Source organism: Copadichromis virginalis, linkage group LG5 (assembly GCF_057382275.1).
Source record: "Copadichromis virginalis isolate Kocher_CV1m ecotype Utaka linkage group LG5, C_Virginalis_male_GT1.1, whole genome shotgun sequence".
Classification (NCBI taxonomy): domain Eukaryota; kingdom Metazoa; phylum Chordata; class Actinopteri; order Cichliformes; family Cichlidae; genus Copadichromis; species Copadichromis virginalis.
The window spans coordinates 28,856,037-28,872,440 of record NC_140622.1 but is presented as its reverse complement, the minus strand read 5'-3'; the positions used below and the strand labels follow the sequence as shown (position 1 = coordinate 28,872,440).

Sequence of the window (16,404 nt, the reverse complement as noted above, 5' to 3'; positions counted from 1 at the left end):
AGATCTGTTGACTGTACTTTGATTCAGGCTGAAGCATTGATCTAACAGAAGGTACTCTGCAACATGGATGATTGGTTTTGTGATATTTAAACTCAAATATGACCCTACTGTCATCATGTGGCATCCAAATTAGCAAAAAAATTATCATAACTTTTAAATGTTGTGTGACTCTTGAAACACATTTTATTTTCATCTGCAGAGTTAAGTTGCTGTAAATATTTATCCAGCAGATGGCGCACTTGAATTAGAGTTCAAGGCTCAATGGCCACATCATGGTTATGATTGTTAGATTTACTTCATTTCTAGTTATTAGTGTTTAACGGGTCAGTGTTCACTGATCTGGTCCACCAGGGAGACTCAGGCCTTTTGATTGTGTTGTTTGTATTTGTTGAAAATACATGAAAGCACAGAAAGGAGGAAGTGTGTCAGACTTTTTGTAAAAATGTTATTTTTTGGACTTTGCATATTAGTAAAAACGTGAGATACTCTGAACATGCTGTGTCTGCTGCATGATGGCACTGTGAAAATATGTTGTAAATAAAATGCCTGTGCAGGTTTTAAGACAGTTTAACGGTTGGGTTTCCTCACTTTGGTGCTCTGCTGTTTTACATTCACTATCCTTGCTATTAAGGTTTTCATTTGGGTCTTTTAAATTAAGCTGCAGAAAGCGCCCTGAGTGTTTTGGCTGGAAATGTGTTTGTCTGTTTTCAGTTTTTAAAAAGTACCAGTGTCAGGATCACCAAAGCCAGGAAGGCCTGATGGCGGATGAGAATTCCCTGCGGAAGACCACCTTGCCTGTTGAGGTGGCTCCGACGGGCCTTTTGCACTCTCCATTATAAAGAAAACAAAAACATGACAAAACAAGTAAACAAACAAAATATGCATTCATTCCTCAAATTAACTTGAGCCCCTAAATTAACTTGAAGGCTCAAAATGAACATTTTTGTCATTGCCATCTTGATGTTTTAAAACCAAATGCACAACTGAATATCTTTTTGCAACCTGAAAAGTGATCCTTGCTGACCAATAGAAAGAATGCAGTTTTAAGGCATCCACCATGCATGGTTAGACTATAAACATTTGTAATTATTTACAATGTCATCAATTATTCAGACATTTATGTAATACAAGTAGCAATAACACACATTCAGAAACGCCTGTCTACAAGTAAGACACGCTTTGAGACTTGATCTCAAAAACTGTGAGACTTGACATGAACATATCTGTATTTACATGCTTCACCTGTGCATGTTTGAAATTAATTTAAAAAAATGTTTGGATAAAACATTTCAAAAAAATTTTATTTCAATTGTGTAATGTGAAACCACTGCAGAGGTACCTTAAATCTGCATTCATTTCTGTTAGGCCCTGTTAGTACTCTTGTGGCATTGTGTATTAACTGAAGGCTTTTAGAACAGCAAGATAGGAAGGGGTTACAATTGTCCAGCCTTGAAGTGACAAATGCATGGATCAATTTTCCAATGTCACTCTTGGACAGGATGTTTCTAAGTTTTTGAACATTGCTCTAATGATAGAAAGCAATCTTACATATTTCCTTGAAGGACATATCCTGGTCAAAACTGATGAGAAAATACTCCTCACAGTTTTACTGACGAATAAGGTAATGTCATCTAGGGTGAGCATTTGGTTGGACACCATGTTTCTAAGATTTCATGGCCAAATACAATAACCTAGACTGATTTGATGCTTGAATTTATCTGAATTTAATTAAGACCCACTTGGTCTTGTTGTTTGAAAGCCTAACTTAGATGCACAGGAGGACTTGAGACTTGATTGGGTGAGGCTAAAATGAGGGTAAACTTGAAAATGCACTAAACTTGTCACAGTCGACATTAAAGGCTCAGCTCTGCCCTTTGATCTGTGGCTGTCAGCTGTCAGCCTCTTGATCATTGAGTGACTTCCAGCCTGATGAACCTGAACCAGTTACTGAACAGATTCCAATGACTCAACAACTTACATTAGATTACACTCTTTTCTGTTCCTGCCAAGTTTCTACATCAGCTCTCACCTCATACTGCAGGGTCATCCATTCTCCTATCTCTCTTTCTCTTTCTACTATCTGTCTTGCTACACACTTGGCAGTCAGCCTACTGAACAAACACTATTCAGTTTGTTTTATGGCCTACGAGAGCAGAAAAAGGTTGAATGAGTTACGGGTGCATCGTAAAATGAAGATGGAACAATGAATGAGGTGATGAAGAAATGAGGGTTGATTACTGAAAGTCATTCCAGGGATCATGTAAGGATCATTTGAGTGAATTCACAAAACTATTTTCTCCTTTCTTCTTTCGTCGTTTATAGCAAGTCATTTAAAAAAACATCAAAGATCAATTTCTGACAGGAGGCATAAATTTATTTTTGATCTTTCTCCTGTTTTTTCTTTTTTTTCCCTATGGTACAACTTGTCGAACGAGGGTGGAAAAAGCAGCAGAGTTGCAGTGATGTGAAAAAGGGAAAAGCTGCACTATATTCCAACTTATTTGAACTTATTTAGGCACTTTAACACCTCAACAAAGAAACTTTGAAATCTGTGTGCAGAATTTAGCAGAAGGGAGTTCAAGTTGTCAACTTTGCCTTGGCATCCTCTCGTTTATGTTCAAAAGACTAATGTAGCTTATTAAATGATCTGGATGCTGTTCATAAAATTAAGTTGATATTTTCAGCCTATTTCCATTCAACTGTTGTCCAGCTTTGCTCACTCTGACACAATTTACTATTTGTAGCTGTAGCTTATTTGCTACAAGGTCTGATGTCGATGTCGAGGTGTGGAGATGCTCTTCTGTGTATCCTGGTTTTTACAAGTGGTTAGATAGCATCTACAGATGCTGTCAATGCAGAAATTAACTACTGAATTCACTATAAAGGACCACTGAAAAGAATTAAAGCTGTCACAAATTATGAGGCTTAAAAGACATCCTTGGGTCTGAGGGTTAAAGAAATGACTCACACACAATGCCTGGAAGGCATGAACTGAAATTTAAAGTACTGTACTGTAAAACATGATATCTTGAACCAAGAAAACAGCATTTGAATACCTTATCGTCATCCATCTAAGCAAATCAAATTTTCATGATGGAGTCTACAAATGAAACTGGGGAGGTATTGTGGGCAGATGTTGCATGCGAACTGGACATTTCAGCAAAACGTAGAGTCATCGGAATTCCCTGTGAGCACGGACCAATCACTGCGCAGAGGCATTCCTGCTGACGTCTAACAGAGAGGGTGAGTGGCCCAGCAGTGATGTCACTGTGTCATCTGTGCAGCCACCAAACAAGAACACACACAAAACTGATAAGGCCTCACCTCCGCTCTGATGCTGCTACTTGTCATTGTGTAACTGTATTTTTTGTCACTCTGGCTCAGTTTCTATCACATTTTTAATGTTTTCTATTTGGTATATCCATTAACATTGGACAATTGATAAATATTTTTATTGTTATTTATATTTTATATACAGATCCTGTGGTTAAAAAGGGAAGTTTAATTCTGTTTTTCAAAACCTAATATTTTCAATATGCTGTAACAGCCCAAAGCAGACTGAAGACACGGGAGTATAAAGATACATACTGATCTAGATCACTAAATCTTTTTAGCAGACACTTACTGGAGGGAAAATCCTGTGTGTGTGTGTGTGTGTGTGTGTGTGTGTGTTTGCACGCGTGTGTGTTTTCATATCCTTGAGGGGACATCTAATTGATATAATGCTTTCACTAGCTGTTCACCCTAACCCTATCTATAACTCTATGACTACTGCAACCCTGACACTAAAGCCACATTTTGAGTCTCAAAAATGTCTTCAAACTAGCGGGGATGTGGATTTTGTCCCCATAAGGATTGTTATTCCCCACAAGTATAGTAAACTTTCAATTGTTTCATCCCCACAAAGATATAAAAACATAGCATGGGCACACACCCGACTGTGTGTTTGTGTGCTTGCAGCAATCAGTTCAACGGAGCTATTTATGTCTTGTTTTTGGACATGTATGGAGCTTGTCAGTACAGAGGAATAAGGTAAAAACTTCCAGCAGGTGAACTGAACAGAACTGATCCTCATTATGACATATTAGCTAGAAAGACAATTAATGTGAATATCACTATGACACTAACCACCACCCTACATTTGATTGCACACGAAGTCTACTGACATCGGCCTCTCCCAGCAGGACAGTGTGCCCTGACACACTATAAATAAATAAATAAATAAATACGTAAGTACTCCTTAGTGAATTTTCGGACCTGGCAATTTTTTCCTGAGCCTGGTTCTGCCAGAGGTTTCTTCCTGTTAAAAGGGAGTTTTTCCTTCCCACTGTCACCAAAGTGCTTGTTCATGGGGGTCATATGATTGGTTTGTTGGGTTTTTCTCTGTATGTATAATTATAGGGTCTACCTTACAATGTAAAGTGCCTTGAGGTGACTGTTGTTGTGATTTGGCGCTTTATATAAATAAAATTGAATTGAAATGAATTTAATACTGCTTTTCACTACCATATACATTTACCTTATTCTGTGAACTTCATCTGCCCACATCCATCAGTGAGCCTAAAATATGTTGTTGGCTTGTGGAGAGAAAATTAAAAGTGAAACCCAGAACCTTCATGAACCTTCTTGATGGGAGGTGACAGGGTTAGGCATCATTCCATCATGAAACCCAGTGAGTCTAACTGTGGGTCTTAGTTCAGATGTGAAGCAAAGTTTCAAACTCTTTTCTTTGTTTTTCTTTTTGTGTCTGCAGTGAAGTTGAAACACTGACAATAAGCTAGCCCTCCATAGCAGACTGTTAGTGGCTCATCCACAGTCTCCTGGAGAATCTCAGCTGGCTTTTACTTCACATTTACAGCATCGTCTATTCTCCTCTGTTTGTGTCACCTGGCAAAATTTTGTGTCAGTCTGCGTCTTTGCAGAACTTTATTTATTCATGCCATGCAAAAACTCTGCAAGCTGCAGGTTTAAAGTTAACAAACCAAACAACAAACAACTCTGACTACAAATTTAATATGCACTGTAAAGTTTTTTAACATATCAGCAAACTATGTGGAACATTTTTCATCATGAAATGCATTTTAAATCTGTCATATTTACACATTTAATTAACAAGGGAGACCAAAGAGAAAACCAAAGTTTCAATGTACATCAGAGTTGATATTTGCACAAAATAGCTTGAGGCTTGGGGCAACCGTGGCTCAGGGGGTTGGGAAGCGCATCTGTAACCGGAAGGTCGCCGGTTCGATCCCTGGGCTCTCTGTCCTGGTCGTTGTGTGGGCAAGACACTTTACCCTACCGCCTACTGGTGTTGGCCAGAGGGGTCGATGGTGCGATATGGCAGCCTCGCTTCTGTCAGTCTGCCCCAGGGCATCTGTGGCTACAGCTGTAGCATGCCTCCACCAGTGTGTGAGAGTGAATGAATAGTGGCATTGTAAAGCGCTTCGGGTGCCTTGAAAAGTGCTATATAAATCCAATCCATTATTATTATTATATGTGTCTGTTTCTGCTGTGTACTAAAAAAGCACATTTAAATGTCATTCATTATTTTTGTGCAGCCTTATTGTATGGTTGACCCAAAATCAATCATTGCCTTACATGTATAAAATAATATTAAAATAATATTAAAAGCATGGACATGGATAGGCCACAATAATGCACTTTATAGATGTAAAAATAGCTTCCATAGTCTAGAACATTAGATAAGAGCTTTGCTCAAAAACAGATTCAGACATACAGTCGAAGTATGCCTCTGTGTGGTTTCGAGGTAATTATTTCCTCAGATTAGACTGCTGAAAAAACAGAATATACAACTTGTCCGGTCCTGGCAGAACTTAAGGAATAAATCATTGTCTCAAAGAAGATGAATCGCTAACAACACAATCAGACAAACAATCCTGTTTATGCCAAAATTATGTTACATAAGATGTTTTTGTGCATGGTGCAGAACTTTTTTTCCAATTGAAAAACATGGCTGAGTTCACTGTAAGGTAACGAAACTGACACTTTCCTTAAACCTCATATAATACAAAATATAAAACAATTTACAGAAAAAAAGGCAGGTTTATAAGAATGAGTGTGAAAGTGATTTTAATGGGGAAAAAAAGCTGCACTTCAATATTAATAAAAAAATAACTGCAATGCAACATCCATTTGGTATCTTTTGTGAATCCCTCACAGCTCGCATAAACATTTTGGATTCTTCTTTGGACACTGAAAGAGTAAAATGCTAAATTATCATCTAACACTTGCATGCCTGGTTGACAATGTGGAGTCATAAACTGAAGGGGTTCAACACACAGACACTAGAATTTAGTTCACCAAAACTGAGCCTTTGACCTGTGGCAGTTCACTATATGAACTGTCAGATAACCGACACATTCAGGCGATCAATCAGTGATTTGATTTTGTGGTGGCTAAGCCTATTAGATACATCAGCTACCAACTATCCCTTTTGGTTCCAGCCTCGAGTGATCATTATAAAAACTGCAGTAATTAGCATTTCTGCATTGTCGTGATTTCTGCCCGTTGAGGTTGCTGGTTGTGTTATTACCAGGTCCTGGTGCAGGAACATTGTAGGCCAAAAGAGTAAATAGTCATGTGTCTGTTAACCTGTGTGTCCTGTGTACATTTGTTGTACATTTACAGGAGTTGTATGGACTTCACATCCAATCATCCTGCAGTTAGTTAGCTGGATTCTGATGGGAATTCTTTATGGAAACTTGTTGTTTCTTCTTTAGATAATAACACCTTGATTTAACTTAAAAAGTGAATTGAAGTGGTGCTGATCTTTTTAGCAGTAAACTTTAACAATCTGTATGATTTAATTGAACTGCAGCCTGAATAAAAATGTTTACCTGTTTACCTGCAAATCCACTTTGGTTGCTGGAAATGCTACAACAAAAACTTTCCCCAGTAACCTATTTTGTGTTTATTTAATGTCTAAGTGCTCATACGTGGAGATAAGTGGGACATTTTGCAATGACTCTTCTGGATGATCTGTCACTGATTATGAGTCTTTACTGGTTAACCAGCCTCTGGTGGAAAACGTATTTCTGTTACTTGTCTCTTTATGTTCTTAGAAACATTATTTCAGTCAAAGATAGTGTCAAAAACAAGTTAGTGATGATTAACTACAGTTCATGTCATTATCTTCATATCTTACACAACAGGTCCAGTGTACCATGGGACAAAAACATGTGAGATGATGATGATGATGATGAGATAGCCTTTATTTGTCAGTTGCAGGTCTTTTGCCCACACAGCCACAGTCCAGGCGACCTGATTGCGGTACAGATTGTCTTGTTGTCTACATGATGTTTTGCATGTAGCAACATTCGTGTTAAAAACAGGATTAGCTTGCTTTTTGTGAGGTCATAGCAAGAGACTGACTATAGTCGGGGGTGCACATAAGTGGTCCGCAGGTGCGCAAGTTGCAACGCGCGTTTGCGTACATAAGATTTTCTGGAGGAGGACAGACATTTGTTTAGAACTCTTAAAGATGTCGAAGAAGCAAGCTCCTTTACACAGCCTCCAAATAAATGTCAGAAGGAGTCCGAACCGCAAAAGAAGCGCATATTCTCGGAAAAGTGGTTGCAGGAGGTGAGCTGGCTTCAAACAAATGATGAACGCAGAGAGATGTGGTGCAGAATATGCCGTGAAAATCCCACTCTAGCGGACAAAAACAGTGCCTTTTATATGTAGCAAACGCGCGTTGCAACTTCTTATCTGGTGCGCGTCTTTTATTTTGACAGCGAATGCGCACCTGCGGACCACTTATGTGCACCCCTGACTATAGTGTATACAGTGGGCTATATTATGTAACTGTGTCTGTAACTGTGATAAAGCACTGTGTAAAACACACGATACCAATATAAAATCAGCAACTGAATTTAAGCTTTTTTTTATTTGACTACAGAAATTCTAAAAAGAAAAAAAGAAAGAAAAAAAAGCAGATGTTCAGATACCCCCCTGTGAGTAGCACTTGGTGATGGTGGGGAAGAAGAATCCCATTGTCATGGTTCTGAGTCATTTGACCCCGCATTTTGGGTTTTCTTGTGTTTTTGTCATTTTGTATCATGATTTATGTTTAAGATAAGATAAGACACCAAGACAAGACATGCAAGACATAAATGTAACAATTCAACCACTACTATTACTATGTAAGTAATAGATATCTATGAGTATAGAAATGTACACGCACGCACACACGTACTAACTAAATATACATATGTATGTACCTGCACACGTCCATACATATAAAAAGGTGCATTATGCATGAAGTGTGTGATGTCCACAATGTCCAGTGACTCATGATGTCATGACTGAGGAGTTATAGAGTCTAACTGCTGTTGGGATGAATGATCTGTGAAAGCACTCCTTCCTGCAGCGAGGGTGTTTCTGTTTGTGACTAAAGGAGCTGCTCAGCATACTAACAGGCTCATGCAGAGGCTGATGTGGGTTGTTCATGATGGGTGTCATCCTCCTCTCACCCACAGCCTTCACAGACTCCAGAGGACATCCCAGCACGGAGCTAGACCTCCACACCAGTTTGTCAGTCCTGCTGACACTCATTCATCAGGCTCAAGAAAAGAGCAGCACAGAGAGACCACAAACAATACACAACTGCATACAGAACAGACAAAAATTAATGACATGACACAGTGGCATATACATTGAAAAGAGTGGGGGGGAAAAAATTTGCTCAACACATCATTGGAAGTCACCAACAGCCTGAGCTTTGGCAGCTAAAACTAAATGCTACTACAGGGTCACCTGTCATGTTTACATATTTTAATCCTAACCTTAACTGAAAAGAGACAAAAAAAAAAAAAATCAGGATTAAATATCATTGGATTTAGTTGAACAATAAAACAAGGACCTTCTTGTAAGTATCCTCGACCAGCTGATCTACAGTGGAGGGAAATACATATTGATTCCAAATTGAACTCATTGTTTTAGCCACTTAGAATTCTGTGGTAGGTTTATTTTAATAGTAAATGATAGAATGTCAACAAAATATTCAGGATTAGAGATGTAAGAGTTACAAATGAATGCTAATTTATGTAAGATAAATAATTCTTTGATCTTGTACTGACCAGCATGAACTGAAACAAAAGTAAACTGTTCAATAAAAGTTTAATTGGCAGCAACTTCAGCATTAACAGCCAACACTGACAGTTAATTGCACCAGTTCTATGAATAGCACCCAGAACCTCTGACCTGTTTACATCTTGAATGCTGCAAAAACAAAAAGCCACCTAAGAATATCGGCAAGAAGACTGCTAAACTTCACACACTCTTATAGTCTAATAGACATATCCACAAGAAGCATAGTAAAAAAAACCCAAAAAAAACAATCATATCTGTTGGTCTGATTAATCACAAATGGAACAAAGATGAAATTACTATCAATAATAATTAGTGTGGGGCAACTTGCAAGATTTCCTCTGTTGTTATAGATATCAGAGCAGCTCTGAGGACAGTTACCAAGAAAAATATTTGTAATACATTGTGCTGTGATGGTTTGAAATCCCGGAGGACCCATGTTCAGGCCTTGAGAGAGTGTGATGTGGTAGACGAGGCCAAAATTGAGCAATTTTTGCATCAATTTACTGGTTGCATTTGCTGAAGATGACACAGAGAATACTATCCCAAAACAAGGAGATGGAAACTTTAGGCTTTGGGAATGTGTTTGTGCCAGAAGTACAGGGTGACTGCATGACATTAATCACTCAGCCAAGGACTGAAAGTGACTCATGAATAGGTCTTCCAGCAAGACAATAACCCAAATCATACAGGAAGAAGTACAGTAAAGTCATGGAGCACCTTAACCACTGTCTGGGTCTTAGTCCAACAGAAAACCTATAGAGAGAAATGAAGCTCTGTGGTTTCCAAGCAACAACCTTTGAACTAAAAGATTATGAGAAGATCTGAAAAGAGGAGAGGTAGATGTATGCAAACCGCAGGACAAACTGCATGAAATATTTGACAGCTTTGCTTGCCAAGAAAGAGTATTCCACCAAGTGTAAAGTCTTATTTTAAATAGCAGTGTCAAAGATGCATTATATAATTATGTTTTCTTTGTTTTGGCATTCTTAGTATTTGAAAGACTGATTTCAGATATTTTAGCACAAACTAAGACTATTTTTAGATTATTGCTGTTTACAGATATATAGATACATGTAGTTTAGTTGAAGTTTAGTTTTGACTTTTAACTCAATTAAATGCTCATTATTTATTCCTAGCAGGTGTATATGACGTGATGGAGGTGTTGTATCAGCTTGATATAATAATGCTTGATTTTATTCTTTTCAACACTTACAAAATAAAACAATAATAACAAAACCAGATCCGTGAAAAATGAAACAGAACGACGAGTAAGTTTAAATACTTTTATTGTTGTTTCACCTCATTGGGGGCTTAGATTACAACACAAGAGAACCAGGTGATACTAAGTCAGTATAAAAATAAATTAAGGCAAAAATAATACAAAATTCCCTTTTGTGAGACCTGAGCTAACGTAGACTCTGTCTCTGTCATATAATTCGATACGACAATGACAGTAAGATGTGCATTCACAATAAGTTATTATTAAATAGAAGACTTCTGACAATAGGACAATACATTGGAACAACAGAAGAAAAAATATTGCTACTACAAATGAAGATGAAGATGCATGGAAATGTAGCAGTCGTTACTGATATTATCTCGCTGAGATAGTTCTAATGAGCATGGTCAGGAAGGTTTATCTTTACTATTCCTACAGTTTCATGATTTACATTCTCCATGATTTGCATGGATTTTTTGTAATGAACAGCCCAAGCAGATTATAGAATGTCACAGTGGTAATAACCAAATGCTGTAAGGAAAACTGCTCATTTTCTTAAGGATATAAAGGCCTTACTATAAATTAAGACTACGTCAAAGAGATAATCTAGCTATTCATACTATGTTCTATGATTTTAAGATGTTGTTTCCCAGTTACTTAATTTAATTTCCAGAATGTCTTACATGTTATTCTATTATTGCCAACACTGTAGTCTAGAATTACAGACAAATAGTCTGGAGAATTAACCCTACAATTGTTTACAGCTGCTAACATGTGGCTTTTTCCTCTTCACATTTGCTTCACCCTCTGCTGCAGGAGAGCCAGTTGCTGGGCTACCTCATTGGGCAGGTCAGCGTTCACCTGTGTGGTGAAGTATTTCCTGATCTCATCCACCTCCCTCTGCCAGAATTCCTGATCCAGGGAGAACAGCTCATCCAGGTCCACATGTCCCTGAAGGCCCTGGAGATTTAGGGAGTCTCTACAAGGCAGGTAGCCCACTGCTGATGGCATGGCGCCCTCCTCGCCATTCACCCGTCTGAACATCCAGTCCAGAACGCGGATATTTTCACCAAACCCGGGCCAAAGAAAGCCGGCAGTGGGGCTCTTGCGGAACCAGTTGACATGGAAGATCTTAGGAAGCTTGGCACCGGGGCGATCAGCCATGCTCAGCCAGTGAGAGAGATACTGGCCAAAGTTGTAGCCAAAGAAGGGGCGCATAGCGAAGGGGTCATGCATTATTACTTTGCCTGGAAGAAAAAGTAATTAGAGATTTGTCAGTACACTGTATGTTAACGTGAATGACATTCATGTGTTATTTGTTGTCATTCAAGAATTCTGAAAGTGGTTTTTTCTTTGCAGAATTTCAGATTAAATTGTCGCTAGTCTAAAACAATTTGTAGAATATTAGGCAAAAGTCAAAATGATCATCTAAGAAACTCCTTAAACATCCACTGATTGTCTTTCATACCAAAAAAGGACACTATCGTATGCTGACCTTTGTGTTCGGCTGCAGCAGTGGCCTCTGACCTCATGGCAGCGCCAACAAACACACCATGCTGCCAGTCAAAAGCTTCATACACAAGGGGAACACCTGAAAATAAGCAGATTCATTATCCAGTTATTTTCTGAGAAGTATTTATGTATTATTTTTATTTCATGTATTTAATCAAAGGGCAACTGGTGTATTCATTTCCATCTTTTGTAGTCTCTTCTCACCTTCTGGTCTACGCCCACCAAAAATGATGGCCTCTATTGGCACTCCCTCTGGAGACTCCCACTGTGGGTCAATAATGGGACACTGTCTTGCCGGAGTGCAAAAACGAGAGTTGGGATGAGCACAGGGCTCGCCTACGAAGAAGAAGAAGAAAAAAGAAAGAAACTAAGAACTTTTTACTTTTATGACACTCACACACTTCTTCTCAGTTTTAAAGTATATGATCTTTCTGTTATTTATCCCTATTTTTTATAATATAATCTTGTACTCTGAAATTATTTGGGTCTAACAATTAAAGATTAAAAGCTTTTTTTCTTGTTATGAGACATTTGAAAATTGCTTTCGTTACACTTCTGTTTCCACCTTAAATACTGGTTTTAAATCTTAGACATCTTGTAGTCTTGCTTCTTTTTCTTCTTTTGTGAGCTGTTGCTTAAAATCAAAGAGCTGCTTACCATCTTCTGAGCGCCAAGGTTTGTTCTTCCAGGATGTGATGGTAACTCCCTCGGGCAGTGACTGGTCCATTCCCTCCCAGTACACACCACCGTCACTTGTCTCTGCAACATTTGTGAATATGGTGTTCTTGATGATTGTTGCCATTGCATTGGGGTTGGTCTTGGCTGAGGTGCCGGGTGCAACGCCAAAAAAGCCATTCTCTGGGTTAATGGCTCTGAGGTTTCCTACAACCAGGGTGAACACACAAATTAGAAATGTTAAAGTCCGCTGTACTGGATTTATGACATTTTTGACATTTGTACATCCTTGAAGACCTTTAAAAAGACATCCTTCCTTTACCTTGGTCATCAAACTTCATCCATGCAATGTCATCTCCCACACATTCAACCTTCCAACCAGGCAGCGTGGGGCAGAGCATGGCCAGGTTTGTTTTTCCACAGGCGCTGGGGAAGGCTGCTGCCATGTACTTCTTCTCTCCAGCAGGGTTGGTGACGCCCAGGATCTGAACACAGGAAATATTTGAGATAAGATAAGATAAAACTTTATTAATCCCTCAGGTGGGTTCCTCTGGGAAATTCGGAAATTTAGTTTGATGAAAATGAACAGAATGTGGATGAATCCAAAATTTAAGTGACAGTCTCATTTTCATTTCTTACCAGCATATGTTCGGCCAGCCAGCCTTCCTCTTTAGCAATGCGTGAGGCAATGCGAAGGGCAAAACACTTCTTTCCCAGCAAAGAGTTTCCTCCGTAACCACTTCCAAATGAGATAATTTGTCGGCGGTCTGGGATGTGAGCGACTAGTGTCAGCTCAGGGTCGCAGGGCCAGTTATTCACCAGAGGCTCTGAAAGACAAATTAGTACATTTGTTCATTTCAGTGGTCTATTAGCAGTTTTGTGGCAAAAGCGCTATTGTGTAACTAAAATATAAGTGAAAATATTATTGAGCAACAGTAATCAGAGGAGTAACTGATTCATACTCATAGTAAAACAGTAGCAATATGCAGTAGTCCTCCATATTGCTACTGTGCCCCCCCCCCGTATAGCTGCAAGAGAATGATTCGATCAGTTTTTGACATACTTTTGAGTGGCAGAGGACAGCCGACAGAGTGCAGACAGCGGACAAATTCTCCAGTCCCCAGGGCGGTCAGAACAGCTTTCCCCATACGAGTCATCACCCTCATACTGGCCACCACGTAGGGAGAGTCTGTCAGCTGTACTCCAATCTTAGAGAGAGGGGAACCTACTGGACCCATGCTGAAGGGAATCACGTACATGGTCCTACCTGAGGATAGATACAGACAGGGATGTTCTTATTATTATGTTATTTCAATATTATTTTAAGGTTTTTGGTATTTGAGACATTCAGACAGTCAGGAAAAGAAGAAAATTTGCCTCCAGCTCATTTAAACACTTTAAAGACAGTGTAACTTGTAAAAATAATCTCCGATAGTGTTTCTTCTTTCTAAAAAGTACCTGCTGCACTGTGGATATACTTGTCTAGATTCTCAATGGGGTCCCAGAAAGGGGAAAAAATGTATTCATTTAGTCAGTGTACTATTGATGAGTGAAAACTTTTGATTTCTCAAGTTTTTCTAGTCCTATATTTGAGTTAAGAACTGATAGCATTTATGAAACACGTTCGTCTCTGGTACCTCTCATGCAGCCGGGGAACCGCTGAGCCATGGCTTTGTCGAACTCTTCTGGGGGCATCCAGCGGCCCAGCTGGCTGATTCCACCTCCTAGTGGAGTGGGCACTGTGTCCTTCTGTTCCTGGGTAACAATAACTGTCTTACTCTCCACACGAGCCACATCCCTCGGGTCCGTTCTGGCCAACCAGCTGCAGGAAGAGGGAGAAGAAAAGGAAGTGCACAAATATTGAAAACTTTAGGACTTTTGTTTTAAATTTTAATTTGTTGTACTTTATTTTAAAGTAGGCAACGATTTTAAAATCTCCTAAAGCAGCCACAAATCAATATAATAATAATCAATATGTCTTCTTGATATCAGCTGGTAAAATTGAATGGTGTGATTGAGCTACCTAGACCTACTGGTTTGTCAAGAAGTAGAAATTTTCCAGGCATGTTTTATATTTAAACAGCTGCTGATGACAGAATGATGTGTGTTGTAATTATCAACAGCAACAACCCTGGGCATCTCCCAGCTGCACCAAAGCACCACTGTCCCAGCTACAAAAACAATCCAAGCTATATTCAAGAAATTTAAAGCTATCGTTAGCAATAATTTCTTCTGTTTTTCAATTTGAAACCCTCACTCACATAAAAAAATAACTAACTAAATAACTAAATAAGTCTCTTAAAAAAAGAAAGCCTTCCATAAACCACTGAGTGTAACAAACATACCAGTTCTCATATTTGGTGAGCTTCTTGATCATCCCCTGTTCCTCCAGCTGGGTCAGGATGGCAAGGTTCTCCTCGTCTGAGCCATCACAGATGTGAATGGACTCTGGCTGGCACAGGGTCATATTGGTCTCCAAAAACTCCCTTACAGCTGGACTGAGGGCACTGAGATCACCCTGCAGGATCCTGGGACCACTCTGGTTCTGGGACCGGATCTGAGGAGGCATGGTGAAGGTTCTGGAGAGAGCGTGAGCTGATAGACTGAGGGGAAAAGGTGACAGGAAGTCTGGAAAGAAAGATTTAAGTGGGGGTGTGAAAAGGAAAGGGGAAAAAGGAAGATGGTAGAAGAATGTTGGAATTGAATAATATGGGTGAATAATATGGTGACAAGGAAGAGGAAAAATATAAAAGGAGGATAAAGTTTCAGAAATAAAGACATAAATGAGGACAGACCAAGAAGAATGAAAAAAAAAAAGAATGAAGCAGAAAAATGGTCAAGGTGGAGTAAAATTTGGGATAAAAGAGAGACATGGGGGGGGAAAAGAATTTTAAAAAAGTCAGTTTTGTGCATACATATTCTCAAAAAAAAGTGCTCTGCTGCTGCAACATCAAGAAATCAAACTCTGGGTGATGCAACAGCATCCTTGTGCAGATACCTCTCATTCTGCAGTGATCCTCACATTACTTTGCCTCATATTATTTTACCCTCCTCACTTTAAACATGAGCCCCACTGAAAAGAAAGAGCAGTAGGTTACCTTCAGTAGTTTGCCTGGAGTGCAGAGCCTTTAGCTTGGTCTCATCTGCTGAGGTGTCCCTGTTGCCTGTTTGCAGGAGAGTTGAGGACTGTTTCTCCTTCTTGGTCAGTTGTATCTCCTATGGAGAGCTTTGTCCTTTTTATACCCTGGGACGTCTCGCAAGACAAGGGAGGGAGTGGGGAGGGGTGGTTTAGAATGGGGGAGGGAGAGGGTGAGGAGGTGTGTCAGGAAGGGTGGTGGTGGTGGGGGGGTGGCCCTTGCGTTAGCTGGGTGAACCTGTTGTTCCCTGCAGATGTGAAAAACACAGTGTGTAACAGGCTGCTGGTGAATCATTACTCAGCAGCAGCACGTAATGTCGTCTTTGAATAACCGGTTCCCTCCGCCGCTGATCGCTGATAGCTGGCTCAGATATGAAAGAGAGGCAGGTAGCTATGCTTTCACTGCTGTGGCTGTCTCTCCCTCTGTCTCTCTTTCTGAGTAACACATGTTTTTGGAGGGAAAACTCAAGGGGAGACTGCCTGGACAAATGCTTTTTTTTTTTTTTAGAATGATAACAGTTCGTCTCTTACCATCCAATCAAAAAGAAGGCTGAGACAATAGCACAAGATTTCAATCTTAAAATTCTGAAATAAACAGTAATATATGCTCACATAGTTTTCAGCATTTTGTAGTGTAAAATAAACTTTTGCCCTGAAGCAGCAAAGCAAATCCAATTGATATAGTCTCTGATTCAGGCTGCCGCTGCCAGTGTGGTAACCTCCTGTGACGATTGCAGCAGTTGAACTTTGG

The 16,404-nt window shown here is 39.5% G+C and overlaps 1 protein-coding gene across 1 annotated transcript; it reads right to left on the bottom strand.

The window, feature by feature from the left end:
* Positions 1-10,380: 10,380 nt before the first annotated feature.
* Positions 10,381-15,741, bottom strand: pck1 (phosphoenolpyruvate carboxykinase 1 (soluble)). Its single transcript, XM_085457243.1, has 10 exons — positions 15,616-15,741; positions 14,863-15,145; positions 14,155-14,339; positions 13,581-13,784; positions 13,157-13,344; positions 12,840-13,002; positions 12,500-12,724; positions 12,047-12,178; positions 11,826-11,921; positions 10,381-11,577 (listed from the first exon to the last, which is right to left on the bottom strand). The coding sequence occupies exons 2-10, from the start codon at positions 15,084-15,086 to the stop codon at positions 11,120-11,122; spliced, it is 1,875 nt and encodes a 624-aa protein (XP_085313369.1). The 5' UTR covers positions 15,087-15,145; positions 15,616-15,741; the 3' UTR covers positions 10,381-11,119.
* Between the last annotated feature and the right edge of the window lie 663 nt (positions 15,742-16,404).